The sequence below is a fragment of the Plutella xylostella genome, chromosome 28, assembly GCF_932276165.1.
Source record: "Plutella xylostella chromosome 28, ilPluXylo3.1, whole genome shotgun sequence".
NCBI lineage: Eukaryota > Metazoa > Arthropoda > Insecta > Lepidoptera > Plutellidae > Plutella > Plutella xylostella.
The window spans coordinates 3,929,709-3,953,753 of record NC_064008.1 but is presented as its reverse complement, the minus strand read 5'-3'; the positions used below and the strand labels follow the sequence as shown (position 1 = coordinate 3,953,753).

At 38.5% G+C, this 24,045-nt stretch overlaps 1 protein-coding gene across 1 annotated transcript in view; it reads right to left on the bottom strand.

The window, feature by feature from the left end:
* Nucleotides 1-24,045, bottom strand: part of LOC105383913 (laccase-4) — a 59,610-nt gene that overhangs the window by 4,135 nt on the left and 31,430 nt on the right. The window contains exons 3-9 of the mRNA XM_038111328.2: nucleotides 21,941-22,626; nucleotides 20,987-21,144; nucleotides 19,422-19,565; nucleotides 17,396-17,588; nucleotides 16,984-17,107; nucleotides 11,283-11,394; nucleotides 10,742-10,844 (exon numbers count right to left, since the gene is read on the bottom strand). Of these exons, the coding sequence (XP_037967256.2) occupies nucleotides 10,742-10,844; nucleotides 11,283-11,394; nucleotides 16,984-17,107; nucleotides 17,396-17,588; nucleotides 19,422-19,565; nucleotides 20,987-21,144; nucleotides 21,941-22,626 (1,520 nt within the window). The remainder of the gene's footprint in view (nucleotides 1-10,741; nucleotides 10,845-11,282; nucleotides 11,395-16,983; nucleotides 17,108-17,395; nucleotides 17,589-19,421; nucleotides 19,566-20,986; nucleotides 21,145-21,940; nucleotides 22,627-24,045) is intronic.

The window sequence follows — 24,045 nt, the reverse complement described above, 5'->3', positions numbered from 1 at the left end:
GGTTACAAAAATTGTGTTAAGGCTGTTTATGTGCCTCTCTACTACATTGCTACGAAAGACCTACTGGAACTATCCAAGGAGAAAACAGCAGGATACACCCATTTTAATGGATTTTTTTAACACCCTTCACCTAGACTAGAGCCGTGGGTAGGTCGTGCATACTATATACCTACATTCGCGGAATTCTCAGTTAGGTTTTGGTCGGTATTAACCGTTAACCCTGAAAAGTCTGAAAAGCCTAATACAAATCCACAACACGTTGGCACTTTTTATCCAAAACAACTTTTCTCGACTCTACACGTACCAGCTTTTACCTTGAACTTTGTGGAGGTATTCTATAGTTTGAACGTAAAGTACTCCTGTGGGTTGACTGGTAGAAAATGCTTATAGCATTAAGTCCACCCTTTGTAGGTACACTTATTTTTCTATTTGTGCAATAAACTAAATAAACTGACTCTTCAGATTTTTTGAAGCTCATAATGATAATTATAATGATATTTTATGAGTAAAATACTGTTAAGTATAGATAGGTGAGTATCTACCTACTTATAATTTCTATGTCTTAATGTTAGTTATTTCAACATTTTCTACAGAGTATACCGAGAGTGTTTTTTGTTGTTGTTGATATTTTTAATTTAAGCCTAACCTAATAGAAAATAAAGGAGAGATAACGCAATATGTTAATTAAACTATTTAAAATAGATTTTAACGCAAAACCAGTAGAATAACGAAACGGCAAAATAATCCGATATTTTTTTAACGACATAATCGGCTTATCGTGGATTAGATGTGGCTTAGGTATAACACGTTAAGCCCTAGATTAAATAGGTTTTGGCATACAGCCCATAACATAGCCCACTCGCTATAATAATACATAATATTATTATGACGTGTAAACGGATATAACATATCTCCTATCTGAGATGTATAGTAGATAGGTACCAACCTAGTTTGCTGCGCCCGACAGGGTCCATAAAGATCGTTCTTCTATGTAGGTAGGTATTTAATGGACGTTTGCACGGGAAAGCGAATTGACCAATTCTTATGAAATTTGGCTTGTAGTGAGCTGACACTCTGGATTAACACTATACTAGTCTTTATATCGGAATTCCCATGGGAAATCACTTTAAGACGAAGTATAGGTCGCGGGAAAAACATTTGGGAACGAAGTGTTTATGCCCATTTTCTCTTATCTACCTATTTTCTAACCCACAAAGATACAGCTATATTCTTTTTATGTTTCCGGAATAAAATAAAAGGATAACAAAATGTCGTATAAAATATATTTTACCTACATCCGTAATTTTATCTAAAAGTACGTTCACGGATGCGTAATAAGTAGAAATTTTCTTAATAAAATCCTCAATAAAATGAGTATTCGTAGGTCTGTCATACCCGTAAGCTCTATGTAAATATTATTTACCATCGCCTTTGCTATACATATAAAAAGTATGAAGTACCCATCTACATGATTAAAGTGTGTTAGTTCAGTTACCGTTAAAATTCATGTCATTTTTCGATCTTTCATGCAATGTTTGTGGAAATTTCTTCTTTAGGTTTTACTTGTTGTTTCTTCGGAAAGTTATGCAGTTTGTCCAGTATATCAAATAAATCATGTAAGTAATAAAGAAATCGGGAGCATTACATTTTACCCTTTAAACAGGATAATGGGAAAAGGAGTACAACAAAAATTGTAGACCCCGTACGACTTTTGCAACACTTTTGCAAAAATTGAAAAAATAAATAAATTAACACTCTGTAGATATACTTACACCTGTTTGCCGGGTAAAGGAAAACTGTATTTATTTGACTTAAGTACAAAATAAAACTAAAATATACCACAAACCTAGGTAAGTATCATTAGTTAGTTATGAGTATAAGTTTCTTTAGTTAGTTATAAGCAATTTATTACAAAGACAAGCACACTCATTCCTATAGTGCGTAAACTTCATAAAACCAGCCACACTATAAAACTTCATGACTCTACCACAGTAACACTAAGGCCGCGTTCACAATATCGAAATGGAAGATAAGGCGACACGCACAATATCGTATCGAGTGATACATAACTATTTTACGACAGACTTGGGCGCAGTTACTCGACTATGGCGTTGCCAAAGATGGGGTAATGCTTTTGATCAGTACGTAAGCACTTGGCTTTGTAGTTTTTTTTGGACGCGTGTTTTTTATATAAATATAAGGTACCTAGGTAATATTTCACAGTCATTTTGAAAATTCTTCTATGCATTGTTATTATGTAGTGAAAGTCTTTGTGAGAGTCATACGCGCAGTTCTTCAAATTAATCAACCTTGAATCTTTGACATTACCTAATAGGAGCAGACAGAAAATGAAAGACAGATTTTAGGTCGAGCTTAGTTTAAAGTTCCTTCTTGCAACTCGGCAAAATGCAGTTTTTCCCTATATACCTACCAGACACCTCACCTTTTAAGTCTATTATAGGCTTTACTTTACAAAGGCTATGTGCTTTGTAAAGTAAGGTCCTAATTATTTAATTCACATTAGACAGAGTCACAGGCAACCATGTACAAGCTGTCAAAATCTTATTTTTTGGTAGATATCCAAGTAATTTTTTATCCCATTTTTTAGACGCTACTGTAGAAAAGAAGATAAATATAAAAGGATTATCTCAACACAGCCGACGACGTTTTAGCTTAACGACACGGCGGGGAAATAGGGTTTTCCTCCATGAAAAACTATACTGTCTTAGGGACCTGCGTGAAGTTAGCAGCCTAAAGTTAGCAGCCTATGAATATGCGACCAAATTAAGATGGTCACTTCACTCATCCTGTTCTTATTCAATTAAAACGTATGCAAAGGCTTACGTTGTGAATAGTAGTAGTAGGTACTATATGCTAATAAAAATTTAATACAAACCAATATTGTCAAAATTACCATAATTCTAACTTATTTAAATTAAAGTCAGCAGCCTAAATGGTCCATTTGTATGGAGACACCTGGAAGTTGTCCAGATGCCAGCATCTCACCTAGTTTATTTTGTGTGTTGTTTCATAAGAAAAGGCTGACAGAAGTTTCATCAACATTGAAAGAGGATAGCAGGGGTAGCCGGGCCACTTTATAACAGATTTTGGTGGAAATACGTCATTTTGTATGGAGACACCTGGAAGTTGTCCAGATGCCAGCATCTCACCTAATTTATTTTGTGTGTTGTTTCATAAGAAAAGGCTGACAGAAGTTTCATCAACATTGAAAGAGGATAACAGGGGCAACGGGAAGAAATAATGAAATATAAAGTTAGCAGCCTAAATGGTGACTTTGTATGGGGGCACCTGGAAGTCGTCCAGATGCCAGCATCTCACCTAGTTTATTTTGTGTATATTCCCATAAACAAAGGCTGACAGAAGTTTCATCAACATTGAAAGAGGATAGCAGGGGTAGCCGGGCCACTTTATAACTGATTTTGGTGGAAAAACGACATTTTGTATGGAGACACCTGGAAGTTGTCCAGATGCCAGCATCTCACCTAGTTTATTTTGTGTGCTGTTGCATAAGAAAAGGCTGACAGAAGTTTCATCAACATTGAAAGAGGATAACAGGGGTAACGGGACGAAAGAATGAAATATAAAGTTAGCAGCCTAAATGGTGACTTTGTATGGGGGCACCTGGAAGTCGTCCAGATGCCAGCATCTCACCTAGTTTATTTTGTGTATATTCCCATAAACAAAGGCTGACAGAAGTTTCATCAACATTGAAAGAGGATAGCAGGGGTAGCCGGGCCACTTTATAACTGATTTTGGTGGAAAAACGACATTTTGTATGGAGACACCTGGAAGTTGTCCAGATGCCAGCATCTCACCTAGTTTATTTTGTGTGTTGTTTCATAAGAAAAGGCTGACAGAAGTTCCATCAACATTGAAAGAGGATAACAGGGGTAACGGGACGAAAGAATGAAATAAAAAGTTAGCAGCCTAAATGGTGAATTTGTATGGGGGCACCTGGAAGTCGTCCAGATGCCAGCATCTCACCTAGTTTATTTTGTGTATATTCCCATAAACAAAGGCTGACAGAAGTTTCATAAACATTGAAAGAGGATAGCAGGGGTAGCCGGGCAACTTTATAACTGATTTTGGTGGAAAAACGACATTTTGTATGGAGACACCTGGAAGTTGTCCAGATGCCTGCATCTCACCTAGTTTATTTTGTGTGTTGTTGCATAAACAAAGGCTGACAGAAGTTTCATCAACATTGAAAGAGGATAACAGGGGTAACGGGACGAAAGAATGAAATATAAAGTTAGCAGCCTAAATGGTGACTTTGTATGGGGGCACCTGGAAGTCGTCCAGATGCCAGCATCTCACCTAGTTAATTTGGTGTATATTCCCATAAACAAAGGCTGAAAGAAGTTTCATCAACATTGAAAGAGGATAGCAGGGGTAGCCGGGCCATTTTATAACTGATTTTGGTGGAAAATCGTCATTTTGTATGGAGACACCTGGAAGTTGTCCAGATGCCAGCATCTCACCTAGTTTATTTTGTGTGTGGTTTCATAAGAAAAAGCTGACAGAAGTTTCATCTACATTGAAAAAGGATAACAGGGGTAACGGGACGAAAGAATGAAATAAAAAGTTAGCAGCCTAAATGGTGACTTTGTATGGGGGCACCTGGAAGTCGTCCAGATGCCAGCATCTCACCTAGTTTATTTTGTGTATATTCCCATAAACAAAGGCTGACAGAAGTTTCATCAACATTGAAAGAGGATAGCAGGGGTAACCGGGCCATTTTATAACTGATTTTGATGGAAAAACGACATTTTGTATGGAGACACCTGGAAGTTGTCCAGATGCCAGCATCTCACCTAGTTTATTTTGTGTGTGGTTTTATAAGAAAAGGCTGACAGAAGTTTCATCAACATTGAAAGAGGATAACAGGGGTAACGGGACGAAAGAATGATATAAAAAGTTAGCAGCCTAAATGGTGAATTTGTATGGGGGCACCTGGAAGTCGTCCAGATGCCAGCATCTCACCTAGTTTATTTTGTGTATATTCCCATAAACAAAGACAGAAGTTTCATCAACATTGAAAGAGGATAGCAGGGGTAGCCGGGCAACTTTATAACTGATTTTGGTGGAAAAACGACATTTTGTATGGAGACACCTGGAAGTCGTCCAGATGCCAGCATCTCACCTAGTTTATTTTGTGTATATTCCCATAAACAAAGGCTGACAGAAGTTTCATCAACATTGAAAGAGGATAGCAGGGGTAGCCGGGCCACTTTATAACTGATTTTGGTGGAAAAACGACATTTTGTATGGAGACACCTGGAAGTTGTCCAGATGCCAGCATCTCACCTAGTTTATTTTGTGTGTTGTCATAAGAAAAGGCTGACAGAAGTTTCATCAACATTGAAAGAGGATAACAGGGGTAACGGGACGAAAGAATAAAATATAAAGTTAGCAGCCTAAATGGTAACTTTGTATGGGGGCACCTGGAAGTCGTCCAGATGCCAGCATCTCACCTAGTTTATTTTGTGTATATTCCCATAAACAAAGGCTGACAGAAGTTTCATCTACATTGAAAGAGGATAGCAGGGGTAGCCGGGCCACTTTATAACTGATTTTGGTGGAAAAACGACATTTTGTATGGAGACACCTGGAAGTTGTCCAGATGCCAGCATCTCACCTAGTTTATTTTGTGTGTTGTTTCATAAGAAAAGGCTAACAGAAGTTTCAACAACATTGAAAGAGGATAACAGGGGCAACGGGAAGTTGCCCGGCTACCCCTGCTATCCTCTTTCAATGTAGATGAAACTTCTGTCAGCCTTTGTTTATGGGAATATACACAAAATAAACTAGGTGAGATGCTGGCCTCTGGACGACTTCCAGGTGCCCCCATACAAAGTCACCATTTAGGCTGCTAACTTTATATTTCATTCTTTTGTCCCGTTACCCCTGTTATCCTCTTTCAATGTTGATGAAACTTCTGTCAGCCTTTTCTTATGAAACAACACACAAAATAAACTAGGTGAGATGCTGGCATCTGGACAACTTCCAGGTGTCTCCATACAAAATGACGATTTTCACCAAAATCAGTTATAAAGTGGCCCGGCTACCCCTGCTATCCTCTTTCAATGTTGATGAAACTTCTGTCAGCCTTTGTTTATGGGAATATACACAAAATAAACTAGGTGAGATGCTGGCATCTGGATGACTTCCAGGTGCCCCCATACAAAGTCACCATTTAGGCTGCTAACTTTATATTTCATTCTTTCGTCCCGTTACCCCTGTTATCCTCTTTCTATGTTGATGAAACTTCTGTCAGCCTTTTCTTATGAAACCACACACAAAATAAACTAGGTGAGATGCTGGCATCTGGACAACTTCCAGGTGTCTCCATACAAAATGACGATTTTCCACCAAAATCAGTTATAAAGTGGCCCGGCCACCCCTGCTATCCTCTTTCAATGTTGATGAAACTTCTTTCAACCTTTGTTTATAGGAATATACACAAAAAAAACTAGGTGAGATGCTGGCATCTGGACGACTTCCAGGTGCCCCCATACAAAGTCACCATTTAGGCTGCTAACTTTATATTTCATTCTTTCGTCCCGTTACCCCTGCTATCCTCTTTCAATGTTGATGAAACTTCTGTCAGCCTTTGTTTATGGGAATATACACAAAATAAACTAGGTGAGATGCTGGCATCTGGACAACTTCCAGGTGTCTCCATACAAAATGACGATTTTTCACCAAAATCAGTTATAAAGTGGCCCGGTTACCCCTGCTATCCTCTTTCAATGTTGATGAAACTTCTGTCAGCCTTTGTTTATGGGAATATACACAAAATAAACTAGGTGAGATGCTGGCATCTGGATGACTTCCAGGTGCCCCCATACAAAGTCACCATTTAGGCTGCTAACTTTATATTTCATTCTTTCGTCCCGTTACCCCTGTTATCCTCTTTCTATGTTGATGAAACTTCTGTCAGCCTTTTCTTATGAAACCACACACAAAATAAACTAGGTGAGATGCTGGCATCTGGACAACTTCCAGGTGTCTCCATACAAAATGACGATTTTTCACCAAAATCAGTTATAAAGTGGCCCGGCTACCCCTGCTATCCTCTTTCAATGTTGATGAAACTTCTGTCAGCCTTTGTTTATGGGAATATACACAAAATAAACTAGGTGAGATGCTGGCATCTGGATGACTTCCAGGTGCCCCCATACAAAGTCACCATTTAGGCTGCTAACTTTATATTTCATTCTTTCGTCCCGTTACCCCTGTTATCCTCTTTCTATGTTGATGAAACTTCTGTCAGCCTTTTCTTATGAAACCACACACAAAATAAACTAGGTGAGATGCTGGCATCTGGACAACTTCCAGGAGTCTCCATACAAAATGACGATTTTCCACCAAAATCAGTTATAAAGTGGCCCGGCCACCCCTGCTGTCCTCTTTCAATGTTGATGAAACTTCTTTCAACCTTTGTTTATAGGAATATACACAAAAAAAACTAGGTGAGATGCTGGCATCTGGACGACTTCCAGGTGCCCCCATACAAAGTCACCATTTAGGCTGCTAACTTTATATTTCATTCTTTCGTCCCGTTACCCCTGCTATCCTCTTTCAATGTTGATGAAACTTCTGTCAGCCTTTGTTTATGGGAATATACACAAAATAAACTAGGTGAGATGCTGGCATCTGGACAACTTCCAGGTGTCTCCATACAAAATGACGATTTTTCACCAAAATCAGTTATAAAGTGGCCCGGCTACCCCTGCTATCCTCTTTCAATGTTGATGAAACTTCTGTCAGCCTTTTCTTATAAAACAACACACAAAATTAACTAGGTGAAATGCTGGCATCTGGACAACTTCCAGGTGTCTCCATACAAATGGACCATTTAGGCTGCTGACTTTAATTTAAATAAGTTAGAATTATGATAATTTTGACAATATTGGTTTGTATTAAATTTTTATTAGCATATAGTACTACTACTATACACAACGTAAGCCTTTGCATACGTTTTAATTGAATAAGAACAGGATGAGTGAAGTGACCATCTTAAGTTGGTCGCATATTCATAGGCTGCTAACTTTAGGCTGCTAACTTCACGCAGATGTCTTAGGGTGGCGAAATATGAGACTCCGGGATGGTTTTTAGAAGAGTTTGGATAAAACACAGAACTTCATCAAATTGATATTTTATCATCTTCCCTGATTTAGTTCTGATGACTCTGTTATTGTATAGCCTATCCGTGATTCTGCCGTCTTTCTGTCGATGATAAAATAGGATAACTTTTTGAAATGTATTATTCTTTTAATAAAATTAATTTAAAATACCTGAAAAAAGTTAATAAATATCAGCGATTTATTAGTAAAAATACTCAGTGATACTACCTGTATGTACATATATACCTATACCTACCTACCTATAGGTACCTATATACATATACCTACCTGTAACGAAACTGTATTTCATTTTTAATGGTGTGCCCTAATCAAGCCCGCAAATTTGGATGAATCCCGCGGGCGCTATGAAAACTTTTTTCAATCAAAACGTAAAGCCTATTGTTTAGTTTTAACGTGGTTTTAACGGTTTTAACAACACACCGATGGCTATAACTCCTCGTTAGCGGATTTAGCGAAATTGTTATGTTTTAATCTAAATTCTGTTGCGGTCGTGTTAAAGGATAAACGCGCCAATATTCGTGATAAATGCAAAACGGTTTGAAACTGAATAAAAATATTAATACAGTAGGTATGTAAAACTAAACCTGTCGATAACTGAAATTGTGAAATATTTTGTACTCATCAAACTGAAAAACAGTGCAAATATACTTTTTTAGCGATCTCAGATATAGAGTTTGATACCTATAGATACTGTGGAATTTCGATTACTTATTCTACGCAGGTATACGTATATTTTTTTTCTTCTGCTGAACGTAATTTTTTTACAAACTGGGTATTCTACGTTCACAAATGTTCAGTTTGACTAGTAGATCAAGATGTGGTTAAAGTTATCAGGAGCATGTCATTTAGTACACCCCGTATAAAGGTAGTACCTACTTGATGGTTTTTACTTCGATTGTAGCATAAAATAAGCACCCTCCCTTAATAAATATCTCCTTTGTTAAATATTTTCGATAAAGTTGGTTATGAAATTCAGAATTTCACAAAACACGTTAAGGTTTCACTGAAAGCTTTAGAGAATCGTTACATGGTAAAGATTGATTTCGTACACATAAAAGTACTTAAGAAAATTACAGTCGCTATTTTCTCACGGCTTTCATGAAAAATTGCATAAAAGGTTTCTTTTGTAGCGTTTTGTAAAATTTATTGTGAAAATCGGTAAACGATTTCGGTTAAATACCTTATATATTTTAATGTGATGAATTTTTATTATAGGTGGTGTTCTGAATCCAATAATGATCTGGATATTTATATTTTTAAACAGTTAAGCGATATAATACTATGGCTGTAACGTTCTCGTAGTCGAATTTTGACTACGTTGTATTCATTATTCATTGAGTTAAGAAATCTACGCAGACGCAGACGTCGTGATATTCTATGCGCAGTTAAATGTACTTTAATATTGCAGACGGCGTCTTTAATCTAGCCTTTTCCGTTTAGGAGTAATTTGGTGCTATTGTCAATGGAACGTTTTCATTGCTCTTGAGTGTATTATAGTGCATAGGAGGACTCTGTGTTTCATCACTCATAGCTTAATGGGACGACACGACTGGAGAGAGCTAGGCGCAGGACCGACTGCTTTACATGCCCATCCGACAGCATGGATCATTTTACTTGGGTAACAGCCTTCTATGACCAACCAAACTTGAAACCGCAATTTATAGAAACTCTTTTTTTATAGTCCCACCCTGGGATGAAACCTGGTAACCTGAGGATTGAATTGACTGTATATACGGGTAATGTACAATGCCCTAACTATATAAGCTATTACTTTAAAATAATGGCCGGAAATCCTATAATGTATATTCCATCTGGACTGCCATTGCCATAGGAATTTATGCGGCGAAAATTAGCACCCGAAATATGAAATTCCTATTATAATAATTTACTAGCTTAGCCCAGACTTAGTACATTCGTTATAATCTAGCCCACAGGGTTAGTGGACTGTAAGGGAGATAAAGCTGGCTTAGGCTTTTCAACAATCTAGGTCTTGGTTTAAATATCGATTTTAGCTGTTTATAGAGCTCTGTTTATGTTAAATATTGGATTAGACAGTTTATTTGTGACAAAGTAAACGAGGTTTTACACTCACGAGCAATGAAAAAGTTCCACCTGCCATTGACATTCCATTATGTCATTGGAACCTTTTCATTACTCGTGAGTGTATGTGCCTGTTTATGGTAACATTACCATAAACAGGCACATGAATTACATAATTCATTCTCTTTTTTGATTAAAAGACCCTAAGGGTCACTTTTACCAAACGCAAAACGTAAGTATTTAAAATTGTATTTAAATCAAATTTTGTACTAAGTAAATGACAGCCGTTTGACAGGCTACTAAATACGTTTAGCGTTTGGTGAAATTCCACCTTAAGTGGTGAATGTTTTCTATTTAGCGTTATTTATAATTAAATTTGATATTGCATATAGTTTATTTATTGCTATCTACATTCGAGACTGACAGGCATTGGTGGGTGACCAGAGAGAAGAGCGTGAGTCTGGGTTGCCAGACGCCAAGATACAATACCGTTAAATTTAAATTCTGTCTCAGTGTTGCCAGCTACTCACCAGTCCCTCGTTATGCGACTCCTCCCACGTGAGGTCTCCCGGAGGCTCCTCCTCCATCGCCCCCTCGTAGTGTAGTACTGCCACTTGCTTCGCCTTCGTGAACCTGCAGGCAGAGAATGGTATACAGGGTGCTGCGAAAGTGGCATAGTATTATGTTATGCAGTTGTTGCGAAAGTAGTGTGGTGAGTCAATAGTATTCAGCTCGTCATTCGGAATTAAATTTGTTCGATGATTTTTGAGATGCTGGGAAAAAGTATTCTGTCAAAACTAAAAATTCACATTACAAAAAAAAAAAACTGTTCGGATTTGAAAAAGTCGGACTTATCCAATTTTTACGGCTTGTATTATTGACTTATCATCAGCATCAGCCAATAATCATCCACTGCTGGACATAGGCGTCTCCCAAGGACCGCCACAACACTCGGTCCTCGGCCTTCCTCATCAAGCCACTACCGGCTTACTCCATTATTGTCAATTTTACGTCAATTTACTCTTATCCATTACTTCAGCACGGCTCAATGTATTTTCCTCAAAGGTTTACCTCTCATCACAGTCCATGAGTCCTCTGAACCGGATCCAGTAGTTGTCGATCTCGCTATCAGCGTCCAGCACGAAGTCGTACCTCTCACCCGCGTACGTCACCAGCGATGTGGCTGAGAAACAAAACAACATCATCATCATCAGCATCATCAAAACCCATCACGGCCCGGAAAGGAAGGCTGTTTTTAACAGCATGCGGATTTCATCATACACGCGGTGTTGCTGTACCTATTCCCGTGTCTCGCGTGCATGTTTCACGCGTTACAATGAATACTTGTATGAACGCGTGCAGGGCATCCCGAGTACGTGATCAAATTCTCGTGTTGTTAAAACAGCCTTAGGCCTAGTCCACCACGAAGGCCAAGTGCGGATTGATGGAGTGAAATGAAACACTCTATTAATCCTATTGCTAATATTATAAGCATTAAAAACATTAGCACCTACAACTATACATAATCAGTAAAAGATCAGTTAACATTTCACAATCTAGTCGTCGCAAAGCTTTTAGAATCGGTAAAATTTTAATCACCTAATAATATAGCTACTTCCCAAGATCACATCCATTTACCGTTCCTAAAATAACATTTCCGATGATATTACGGAATTACGGATAGTAACAGTCAAAGGGCTTTTACCATTGGAGATTAAACCGAGCATTTCTTAGAAAACATCGCTCAATTTCCCTGATTATAGGTATACCGTGCTGCCTAACTATCTGAGTTGAAATGAGGGGTTGTAACGATCGGAGCTATTGGAACGGAAACGGAAATCGGGCATAGTCAAATTGTTACTAGATTTTCATTGTTAATTCAAAATAATACTTAATATATAAGTACTTAAGTATACCTAGTTCGAAATAATATTATGTTATAAATTATGTGTTTTTACAAATCTTGCTTTTTTACCTAAATTATGTATTTATTTAAAGTACTTAAGTATAACTTTATCCTCTTAGAGACACATTAAGCCTTGGTAAAGTTCCGACCCTAGACATTTTTACGAAACCTTTCCCTTGAGCTATGTAGTTCTAAAAAACTTATTTGTATTTATTAAATGTTAAAACTTTTAATTGGCTAGTTAGGTACCTATCTAGTAAGGTATACTAAATTTTAATTATGATGTTTTGTACCTATTGCGATTTTGAAATACCTTGTTAAATTGGCAATAAGTAATTAAAAATGATTTTGAAACTAGAGATAAACTCTAGCTTATGAATGGAAGTCCGAATGTATGACCGCGACTCTTATCCCTATGTATTAACGCACTGATTTTTTTTTGTTAATGAGAAAAATTTAACGTTGAGGAGTTTCTTTCGCCATTTCTTTTTGTCAGTGACCGAGCCTCTACGAAATGGCGCTAGACTCAAGACCTTACAATCTCCAGATAATTGTAAAATTTTACATCGAATAAAATTGATGAAACTGAAGGCCAAAGCAAGTAATTCATAATCTTCTAATTGGTAAACACGGGGGAGGGACTCCGGGGAACAAGCGAAGTAAAGTTACGCAAATTCATAAATACTTTGAAATCCGTGAACTTGTTAAGTTATCAGAATTTATAAACTTCATTCCAACTTTCCGGGCGTTTCTTAACAATGCGATGGGAACCCTAATTTTGTAATTAAGGAGCTTCGGAAGACAGGAAATTAAGTAAGTACCAATCTTTTTACAACTTCAATGATACTCTCAAGCAAAATTATTCTATGAAGAAATGATAAAACAATAATGGTGCATTGTATGGTCATGGTTTCAAAAATATATTATTTATTTACTTATGTGTGATTATTTTTACTTTAACACCCTGTGATCATTTTTCAGGTTATAATGGCGCGATAGAACACCCTATATGGCTATCGTGAAAGGCCACACAATCATTAGCGATAAATCATCGACTGTACCTAAATGCCTTTTTGAGATACAGGGTCCATCGCGAACTTATTTTGACCATCATAATCACCATAAACAATAAAATGTATAGTTATTTGCTATTTAGGTACTATAAAAAAAGTTAAATTTGGAATTTAGGATTTTGGACAGTATTTACCTACATCTTAAATGTTTCATCGTTTTAAGTAGTCGATAGGCCACCAGAATAGCATAGCGTTATTCTAAATGGAACAACCAAAACAAAGCCTTAATGAAGCACTCAAAATTACGCTCGAAAATTAGTAAAACACTTGAATTTCAAACAGAAAGACCGACTAAACGAGTACTTTTTCCCTTAAAATATACGGCAAAAATGTTCTTATTCTGCAAACCGGTATTAAAGTCCGCAATTAGGTAGGTAAGGCTGCCCATGCTAAACCAAGGTAGGTAGAGGTATTCAAAGCTGAAACCTAATTACATTAGGACCTTTTTTTCGGAAAACTCTCCCTTCCTATCGAGTTTATTTTGAAAAGCATTTTCAGTTAGCTATTTCAGACATTTTAGTAAACGTGCACCACTGGTCTAGGGTTCGTTTCGTTTCGTGATTATTTTGGTGCTATTAATTGATTTTGCTTCTGTAAGTGTTCTTCTACAAAATCAGTCTATCCTCGGATTTCCTAATACAGCTACTACCGGCCACATGTCTAAATCCTTCTAAGGTTCTGCACGGCACCCCCCGTTACAACTTGAGGCTATATTTTGAGAACTTATTATGCTGATACTGCATGTTGCGTGAATTCGTGTCCGAACGTCGCTTATTTGTATAGAAAACACGCACTGAAAACTTGTCTACGTGCTCTCATGAGTTAATACAATTCACGGAACACGCTCCTTGATGCGTGTGTGAACAGCCTGCCCACGTCCTATTGGTGCTTTATGTCGTCGCACTTTGGTCCCAGACAACGAGATGATGAGCAATGGGGCCTTACCCTTACGATCGAGACGCAACCAGGGCCCAACGAGTAGCGTCGCTCTTTGATCCTTCCGTCCTCATTTGAATATGTAAATCAGGGGATGAACAGCAGAACGTACGAACATCGCCGGACGCAGGAGCAGGATTACTCATTCATAGACTAGGTGCGGTCGCCTCAAGACTACGCCATCTGAGTAGTATCAAGACTACGCGCGTCATCTAAGTAGAGTAACTGTACTGATGAGTTCAATAGTGTAGACAAGAAAGCTGGCTGGGTGCAATAAAAAGGCTTATCTTGGATGTTAGTGACTGACATTATACTATGACTGGTTTTATTTTCAATACGGTGGCATAACTTAGGTCTCGCAGGATTAGTCCTGCGATACTGTTGGTCATAGACAAGATTGTTAATTACTTATAACGCCGTTAAGTAAGTAGTTAAGTACTATGTAGTACTCTGCGGTAGCAAATATTGGACACAAAGTTTTATTTGGAAAGGTTTCCCAGAGGAATTCCGAGGCAGAAAAGCAGCCTATCCCACTCTCCAAGGTCTAATATTTCTATGCCTAAATACAATACAATTAAAGTAACTATTGCTATGGACTTTACCATGACCCTATAACTCGTAGCTAAGGTCAAGATGGCTCCCGTATTTTTTTTATTTTTACCATTAATAAGCTCTTTGAAATTTTTATACAGAGCTGCAACGGTGACTTATACATAACGACGATTAATATTTATATTTATTCACCGCATAATTTTCAGCTAAAAGCACACAAGAATTATTATTTCTTTCGTACCTCCATGGTGGTTTGGTGGCGGTCCCACCAAGTTACTGTTTAGTGGGCTCCGCTCCGGCGGTCGGTAAAAATAACTGGCTCTGTACGAAGCTACGAAGACTATAATAGCTTCAACACTTTCCACTGAACTTCCAGCCCATTTGCTACTAGATCTCTCCTCAGGGAGACAGGAAATAGAAAGCTATGGTTGTATTTGCGTTTGTTTGTTGAAGGAAAATAGAAAACGTTTGCGTCGAATAATGGAATGCAACAAGTTTGGAATGTTGCGAATTGTAAGCCGCTAATGTTACTCGAGTGCAATGAAAAAGTTCGAGTGGCAATGGCACCAAATCACTCCTAAACGAAAAGACTAGCTCTGCAAAATTGAAGTAGGTACATTTCACAGCGCATGTATTATGAACACTCGGTGTATCATTACCTCCTATATCCCATATCCCAAACAAAACTTAACGAAAATCGGTTGAGTCATATAGGAGCTACGCAACCACAGACAGATACACAGATACATAAAACTTCGCTTTAATATTGTTCGCGAGTTCTTACATAATATATATTATGAAGATGCAGACGATATCTAAACATTTTAATTTAAGCTTGGTTGTATTGACCATTGACACGAAAATATCGGTACGATTCAGCTCTGGGTGATCGTACCTAGCATACACTTTTAAAATATTTAATATATTTTCTGGTCTGACCAATGACCCAAAAATTAATATTCTCGCATGATTTAAAGATGCAATTTTAACATGCTGTTTCGCTGTAATTACTAGGCGTAAGCCACAGCTGCGCGGCCGAATATTTTCATTTCATTACCTGTGCGCCGGTAGGTACTGTACCAGGCATACTATTTACAAGTAAATTTGACAAAATATAGGTATGTTAGCCATAGCTCTGCTAGGCAAGTATTGTATTGTATCACGTCTCGTTGTTTGGATTGATCAGAGTTCATTTCTTTCTTCTTGGCAATCCAAGGGTCATGTGAAATCATGACATACGTGAGTCCTAATCCAAAAGTGCTTAAGTACTATTTTTTAAAGTGAATATAAAAATAGATGTAAAAGTAAGATTACTTTAACATTTATAAAATTAAAAAAAAATATTTTAAGTATATTAAAAATCATAAAAGTGCTCTGTAAAGAGTATAAATTAAAATGATATCTTGCTGACCCATTAAATACTTGTAGAGCAGCCCATTAGGGCAGAGTAGATTTATAGGACCCTTATCAAAAAAGGTAGGCCTGAGGAATACATAAACTAGGGCTTCGTAAAGGACCTATAAAAATACCTTGAATATTTCTGTCTGGGCGGTAAGCAAAACGGAAAAGAGCTATTGTAGGTTTCGGTACCTTTGAGCTACACTGCAGGGTAAAATTATATCAGTGTTTCAACTGAAGTTTGGTCGTAATCATGTAATCGGGAAACGGCAAAAAACGAGACGAATCTGGGACAAAGATGCCCGCATGCCGTTTGTTGAAGTTGAATGGCCCTTGCAGTGTCCTTGTGCAAATTATGCCTAGTCCAATAGCCTCCTGAACTTTGATTGTTGCACCACCACCGCTGGTTTTGAACATGTGCACATTAATTTAGTCATGTCCATGTTCATATTGTTCATATCCAAGGCCTACTTACCTACTATACTATACTACTAATACACACACGAGCATTGAAAAAGCTACAATACAATAGCAAAAAAATACTCCTAAACAGACAAGCTTAATGATGCCGTGCCGTATGCATTGAAGTAAGTATAAGTACATAAGCGCATCAGAATGGAACCAAATAATAACGTATTCTTACTTATATTTTAATGAAGTTTTCAATTAGGTACCTAAATGTTTTAAAAAATTGGGGCAGTTTGGTGTTGGCAAATATTTCATTCTTCTTCTTCAATCCTGCTACTACTCCGAGGAGTCTGGGGCTGACACCCGGCGCTTCCATGCTTCTCTGTTGTGGGCCAGCAAGTTGAGCTCTGGCCACGACTTCCCTTTCTCTTGGGCCTCGCTGAATATGGACCGCTTCCTTCATTGCTCGTGAGTAAATAAAAATCTCAAGTGTACTTACCAGTAATAGGCTCCAAGTCGTAGCCATCAGACGCTATGACAGTGATGTTGTGGCCGTCCACCGACAACTCGATGGGACAGTTCAAGAACTCAGCGTTGATCAGTCTGAACCTGTACTTGTAGCCCTAGAAATAAAACATTACGGTTTAAAGTCGTTTAGCTGCCGGAAGGCTTCTGACTAGGCTTAATGGCTGCTGCCGAAGCAGCAACCGGGACCCACGGCTTAACGTGCCGTCCGCCGAAGCACGGAAGCGTCCAGAAAAGAACCAATTGAAATCGGTCACCAAATTCCATTGGCTGACCGTGCCATGTGTTGCATAACCTCAATGAACAGTTACGATCACTGAGATCACTCGACTACAGACGAATATTTAGTACGTAAACATAAATTATAAATACTACTAAACACTAACCTGTTCAACATTAAATCTTGCCGCGTTCATATAAAACGGCTTCTGAGTCTCGTTATTAAAGACCCGGAACCTTCCAACACCGTTGATGAGGAGCGTCGGGGGCTTGTTGTCCCCCGAGGAGTGGTGGTGGTCCGTGAACATGGACACGGCCAGCTGGTGGATCCAGTCGGTCACGATCATGATGTGGTCTGATCTGGAGAGAAGAAGGAATTAGGATAAAAATTTGTGGAAGATGAAAAATATTTTCTGTACGTAAGTAGCCGGTTTCCGATAAAAATTAAAAGGTTAGCTTGTTTATATCATATACGCACACCTTATGATAATTATAAAGAAGCTAAACAGATAATAATTATTAAACATAGATAGTAAATCTTTATTTTCAGCTCAAGAATGTAAAAAAACATAGATTTTACAGGCATTTTTATGAAGGATGGTAGAAAATCTCAGATCAACTTAAAAGCGCTTTCACAACAAGCACTTTGATTCGGTGAAGGAAGGAACAGTAAATAAATACTAGTTTCATGAAGGTAAAAAAACTCATGAATCAATGTTGTACCTATATTTATTTTGAAAAATTTACTTATTTTCATAAAGTGTTGATTCTTCTACTATTATAACTACAAATGTTTATATTATCTGCGAAAGTGTGAGTGCGGCTCATCCAAAAATTTGTGCACGGATTGTAAACCGACACGTTTTCAATTCTATAACGTTTGAATCCATCACCAATTAGTTGAATCACTCAATACATAACTGTTGACTCAGTAGAGTGGTTCGAAAAACTTGTTTGTAAAGGAATAATTGCTTTATAGGCGTTTTGCATATTCCTCGGAATGGAATAAGAGATTTTTTCATGACTTTGCTCGGCCTGAAAGATTAATTTATGAAGAGAACTTGCTAAAAATAAAAGCCATTTCCTGATGAATACCTATCGTTGCATTACTTGTGTAAATACACGGTGAAATTTAATCACTTTCCAAGATACAACTTTGTCCTTCAAGTAATCTTGCCAATCCTAAAAGAGCCTAAGTGCCGTGCGAATGAATAAATAAACCATCCATGGCATCCCGGAATTATAGGTATCTATTTACGTACCAGTAGTGAAGGGTCCATAAGTACATCAATACAATTCCCATCAGCTACCCTTTTTGATTGATTTTATGTTCCTACCTCACGCTGTTTTAGATAGATAAGTAATTACGTAGGTAGGTACCTAGAAATATTTTTTTACATTCTCCAATAAAAAATATATTCACCTTCACTACTGATACTTCTACTGACTGTGGCAGTAAAAAATAGAAAATGCGACAGACACAGAGATGGATTTTCAGGTGTTCAGTTTCATCTTTTGCTTAAACTTTACTTACTGGTGTTTATAGAAAATAATAATAAGTACTTTAGCAAAAAATCTTTCATTATTATACACTGCCGGGCAATGAAATAGTTCCACCCACAAAATGCCTGTAGGAATCCACAAAATGGAGTGGCCAGCAAGGAACCCCGATTTGAATCCCATTGAGCATACTTGGGACGAGCTTGACAGACCTGTGAGAGACCGAGATCCACCTCCAATTACACCTCGTGGCTTGAAAGACGCACTCATCAAAGAATGGGAGAACATTCCTCAGCATATGCTGAAGAATCTGGCAGCATGCCCAATCGCGTAGAAGCTGTATTGAGAGCACATGGAAGAAACACCAAGTACCTACTGAGTTATCGAAATACCACGTTTACACCTAAGAAACGCATAGTTCGAGATTTTGTTTTATTTGCCAAATACCCCATTGTTTTTTAACATTTAATTAAAATTTTCATTACAATATTTAAGTTTTTACATGGGAATATTCTGATGCGCAATTAAATATTCTCCAATATTGCAGAAGGCGTCATTAAGCTAGTATTTTCCGTTTAGGAGTAATTTGGTGTTTCATCAGTGGAACTATTTCATTGCCCGGCAGTGTACTTTTGACACATTCACGTTGCAATTATATTGATGTACAGAAAAAATAAAACATGCTCCACTTACCGATCATAGTCGTACAGTCTGGCATGCGGCTCCTGGCTCCTGGGCTTCCTGATGATGAGGGCCCCGGCGGCGCCGTCGGCCCGCTGCATACCGGAGTGGGAGTGCCAGAAGTGGGTGCCCGAGTGGGTCGCGTTGAACTGGTACCTGGAAGAAGTCAGGGTTGAAGGCAATGATTTTAATAAGAAGGATGCGTAGGTCAGAACATTTTGGTTAAAGAAAATGACACCCGCACGTTGGCCCTAATTCAAACAAATTATGACATATAAGTATGGGATTTTAGGGCCAGCGCGAGGGTGCCATTTTCCTGAACGGTCGGCTCTGTTGAAGGACGGTTTTTATGGTGAGGAAAAGAAACTTAACGGTAAGTGTATTGGTATCGTAAGTATAAAACCCAACGGACGGGAGAAACGGCGTCAGCAATGCCGATGATGTGGACGCATTTGTGTGAATTCTATGCAAAGAATACTGAATGCGAGGCGTCCGTTGCGTACGATGCGAAAGGTGGACGGTTACTTTAATGTACCCATGCGTCATTCAAATGTTTTTGTCCTGAGAAGAGCTAGGAACAAATGTTTTTCCCGGTGGAGAATTGAGCCAGGACCATCGGCCGGTTGCAGTTCCAACCACTGTCCCAGCTTTCATAAAAATATCTGTCAAACGAGTAGGTATATTATAAGCCATAGAACAACGCGGGCTCGGGTATGTTAAAAGCAGTCACGTTTATGGAAAGTTTTTTAACCGAATAACTATTTCGGTTTGGAAATACCCACCTAAATATTCTACATAGAAAAGTGGACGAGGAAGAAAAATGGCGACTCAAAACAGCATTATTCAATTGTGTTTGAAATCTTTTACAAACTGTGGTCAAATCCCCCTTTTGTGGAGTCAACGGCACCGTGCCAAATCTTTCGGTGATGATTTGAAATTGAGTCGCCATTTTCTTTTCATTGATAATAATGGCCGGCGATTTGCACAGCGCACGCAACAGGATTGTGGCTAATTTAAATTAACATTTGAATGTGAAAGAGAGAAAATTTGAAAGAAATACGTATGCACCTGCCAGAATATTCTGCAGACGTATAGAATTTAACGGTTTTTAAGTAGACAAAAAAATGCCTCCAAACAGTGGTTATATATGAGCCACAATATATGTCTGTGGTTCCTTGCACTTATAAACCATATCAATTAAATGGGCGGGTTATAAAAATCACCTGAGCCATTCAGAAGTTATAAGCTGTTAGCTATAAGCTATACTGTAATCGTCAGGGTTGTAATTGTAACTTCAGCTTCCGTACCACCACCGTCACATTAGCCATTTACACTCCATAAGCAGCGTCGCTCGCCTGTCAAACATCTGTCAGATCTATTGTAAGTTACGTCAGATTTGACAAGCAAGCGACACTGCTTATATGGGATATCCAAGGCGAAAGACATCTGACAGAATCCATATTATATTCGATTAAGGGTTGTTTTTGTTTGTATCAGAGCTCTTTCCCCGTGGAATGGGATATAGAGTAATTGTTAATGTTCGGTGGTGGTAACCCCGCTGTAGATTTACCACTTACCTGAATGTGGATTCAGGTAGTATAGGACACTGCGTTATCATTGGCGTGCCATCCATGAAAGGGGTGCCGCGCTGGTGCTGGCCGTGCCAGTGCACCGTAGTCCCCTCCGTCATCAAGTCATTCTCCACGTCTACTATTATACGATCATTCTGGCATACCTGGGGGAAGAAAATAGGTTAGATTACGTCACATAATATGATGCCACCAAATGGCAAGCGCTCCCGTGGAAGCCTTGTCCAAAAATGACGCCAAAGAGCCGCTGGACTAAGCTGGAGCGAGGCCTAAAGTACAGCCAAAGATAGGTGGAAGTGGCGAACGTTAGTGGAGACCCTCTGCACCTCTGGGGTGCCATAGGACTGCAACATCTGAGGGCGCCTCACGGGTTCGTCATAGACGTCGATGAACTCGTTTAAAAAATGCGCTTTCCACCAATCACTGCGCCGTATTTATGGCTAATCGCGATATAGTGACGTTTATCTACGTCAATAATAGACCCGTGTTCGGCAGCTGTCTTTCCTTTAATAGTAGCTTCGAATAGATATTACATTTTTATGTGAGATCTATCTAGTATTTATTGTAAAAAATAGTGAATTATCTCAAACCAATCCTATTATTCGAATACAATAGATGTTGGCCACTATCTCATTTATTCCATAACTCATTTAACCAAAGGTTGCCTGGAAAAGTTTAACGACACGGCCGCCTGTTGCACTATTTAAACTATTTAATTTAATATATTTTGTGTGCTTTGGAACTAAGTTATTTATATTGTTATTGTTAGTCACGTGAAAAGGTGCATTAACACTCGATTGTTATTCATGTTTAAATGAGATAATTTAGCACATTGAAATAAATTTTCACAGTATGCATGAATTTTGTATAATTTCCATAAATAAAACGGATCTTATATTTTACCTTAATGCTAACTATTTCTACTGTTCTAAATAAACTTACTTCAATAGCTGGTCCAGGCATTTTCCTATTGACAACATTGAGAGGTCTGCTCATCCCATCTGCTGGTATACAATCAGGTTTAGCGCAGTCGCTTGCGTTGTAAGGACATCCAAAACACGCCTTGCTCATCGTCTGATACCACTCCAAGTTGAAATGATAGAAGCAAATCATCGGTTCCTCTCCCTCTCTACAATCTCTATGGCAAGGATGATCTCCTCCAATCAATTCTCCCGTCACTTCATCATATCTTGCATGTTCTTTGATTGTAGATTTCTTTGACTCCATCTTAGCTTTTAGACGGCTACGAAGTATGTTTGCCAATACGTCATCTTCTAATTCTTTCACTGGATGCTGCTTGACTGGAGCTGTTGCATTTTTTACCTTTGTATCGATTTCATTGATCACGTTTGTTTGTACTTTGGATGCGCTTTGTAGAGATCTTACTGGATCACCTTTACTCACAAATTCTGTGCTTATTTGTTCTAAGTTCTTGAGGTTTTCGTCACCATCCATGCTAATGTCATCTAGGCTTCCTGCGTTACTTCTAGATTGTCTAGACTGATATTGATCAGATGAAACGTTAGTATTTGAAGCTATTACAAAATCATCTGCTGCATTCAGTGTGTTCGTTGTGGCTTCGATGGTTTTGGGTGTTGTGATTTCTATGTTTGCTTGAGAATTTATTCCTGAAACAAAAATAACGAAATTTAAAGATTTCTTAAAATCACTATATTATTTTTGTAGATTTTAAGCACACGTGATTTATAATCTTAACATGTGTTGTATGATGTCAGAGTTCATCGGTCTACAAAAAACTAAATTATAATGATCGTCCTATTCTCTCCAATCACTTACAAAAAGCTATAGACAGAATGGGTGGTGTATGTTTTTGTATCATTTAAGAGGAGAGTATAGCTTCGCGATCCTAGCGAAATAGGTATTTAGGAAAAGTATTGCTGTCGCTCGTGCACTCGCCCGCGCCGGGCACCGCACACACACATGCAAGTAGCGTCACGCACACATCGATGGACGCTGCCGCGCCGCCACCGCCGCCACCGCGCCGCCGCGCCGGTTGGCGAGAAATTGCGACCAAACACGGAGTGTCTTCGTCTTACCTTCATATTATTATTTCTGTGTTGTGCTTGTGAGTTGTGACTTGTGAGCGAAACTTGAAATTATTGAAGATAAATAGAAAGAAGTATAAGTAATTAGTGATAATTTCATGTGAGTAAGTATTTTATTATGTAGGTAATTACCTACCTAGTAACGAGTTAGTAGGTAAGTACATAAAATGGATTTTTGATTATTGGAAAATAGACCTTTTGCCGGTACTTGGACTATCATTTTGTATGTAAGGTTATTTACATCTATATATGCAGTGAATCTAAAAATATTAGTTATGATAGTTTTGTAAAAATATAAGTTTATAAGTACCTACTAACAAAGTTTCGGGGCTGTTTATAAATCTTGAGTTGTCTTAGTATTTATTTCTTTTAGCATGAGAAGCAAAAGCAAGAAGTCTAAACTTTCAAGCGAGACACTCGAGCTTATGAGGCAGAGACGCGAATTTCCGTCGGCAGGTGACACTTCGTCAGAACTACAGGTACTCAACAAGCGTATAAAGAAGCTGATACGAAGAGATCTCCGTCGCTCCAACACACGCGCCATAGAAGCAGCAATTGAGCAAAATCGGCGGTCAAAAGTCTTTGTTCAGCAACTTGGTAGAGGCCACTTGACGAAGTTGAGGTCTGCAGATGGCAATATCGTTGCCTCTAAGCCGGAGGTTCTTGCCGAAATCGAAGGTTTTTACGGACAACTTTATGCTTCACACGCGCAGAAGTCTGTGGCTCAGCTCACCGATTCCAGAGCGCCACTAATACGCCACTACACTGACGACATCCCTGACGTCGACATAGGCGAGATTAGGATAGCCCTTGAGCAGCTTAAAAACAACAAGGCTCCGGGTGAAGACGGAATTACTACAGAGCTTCTGAAAGCTGGAGGTATTATCCTCGAACAGCTCCAGAGGCTCTTCAATTCGGTTCTTCACAATGGCATTACACCGGAGGCATGGTCTGAGAGCGTCGTGGTATTGTTCTTTAAGA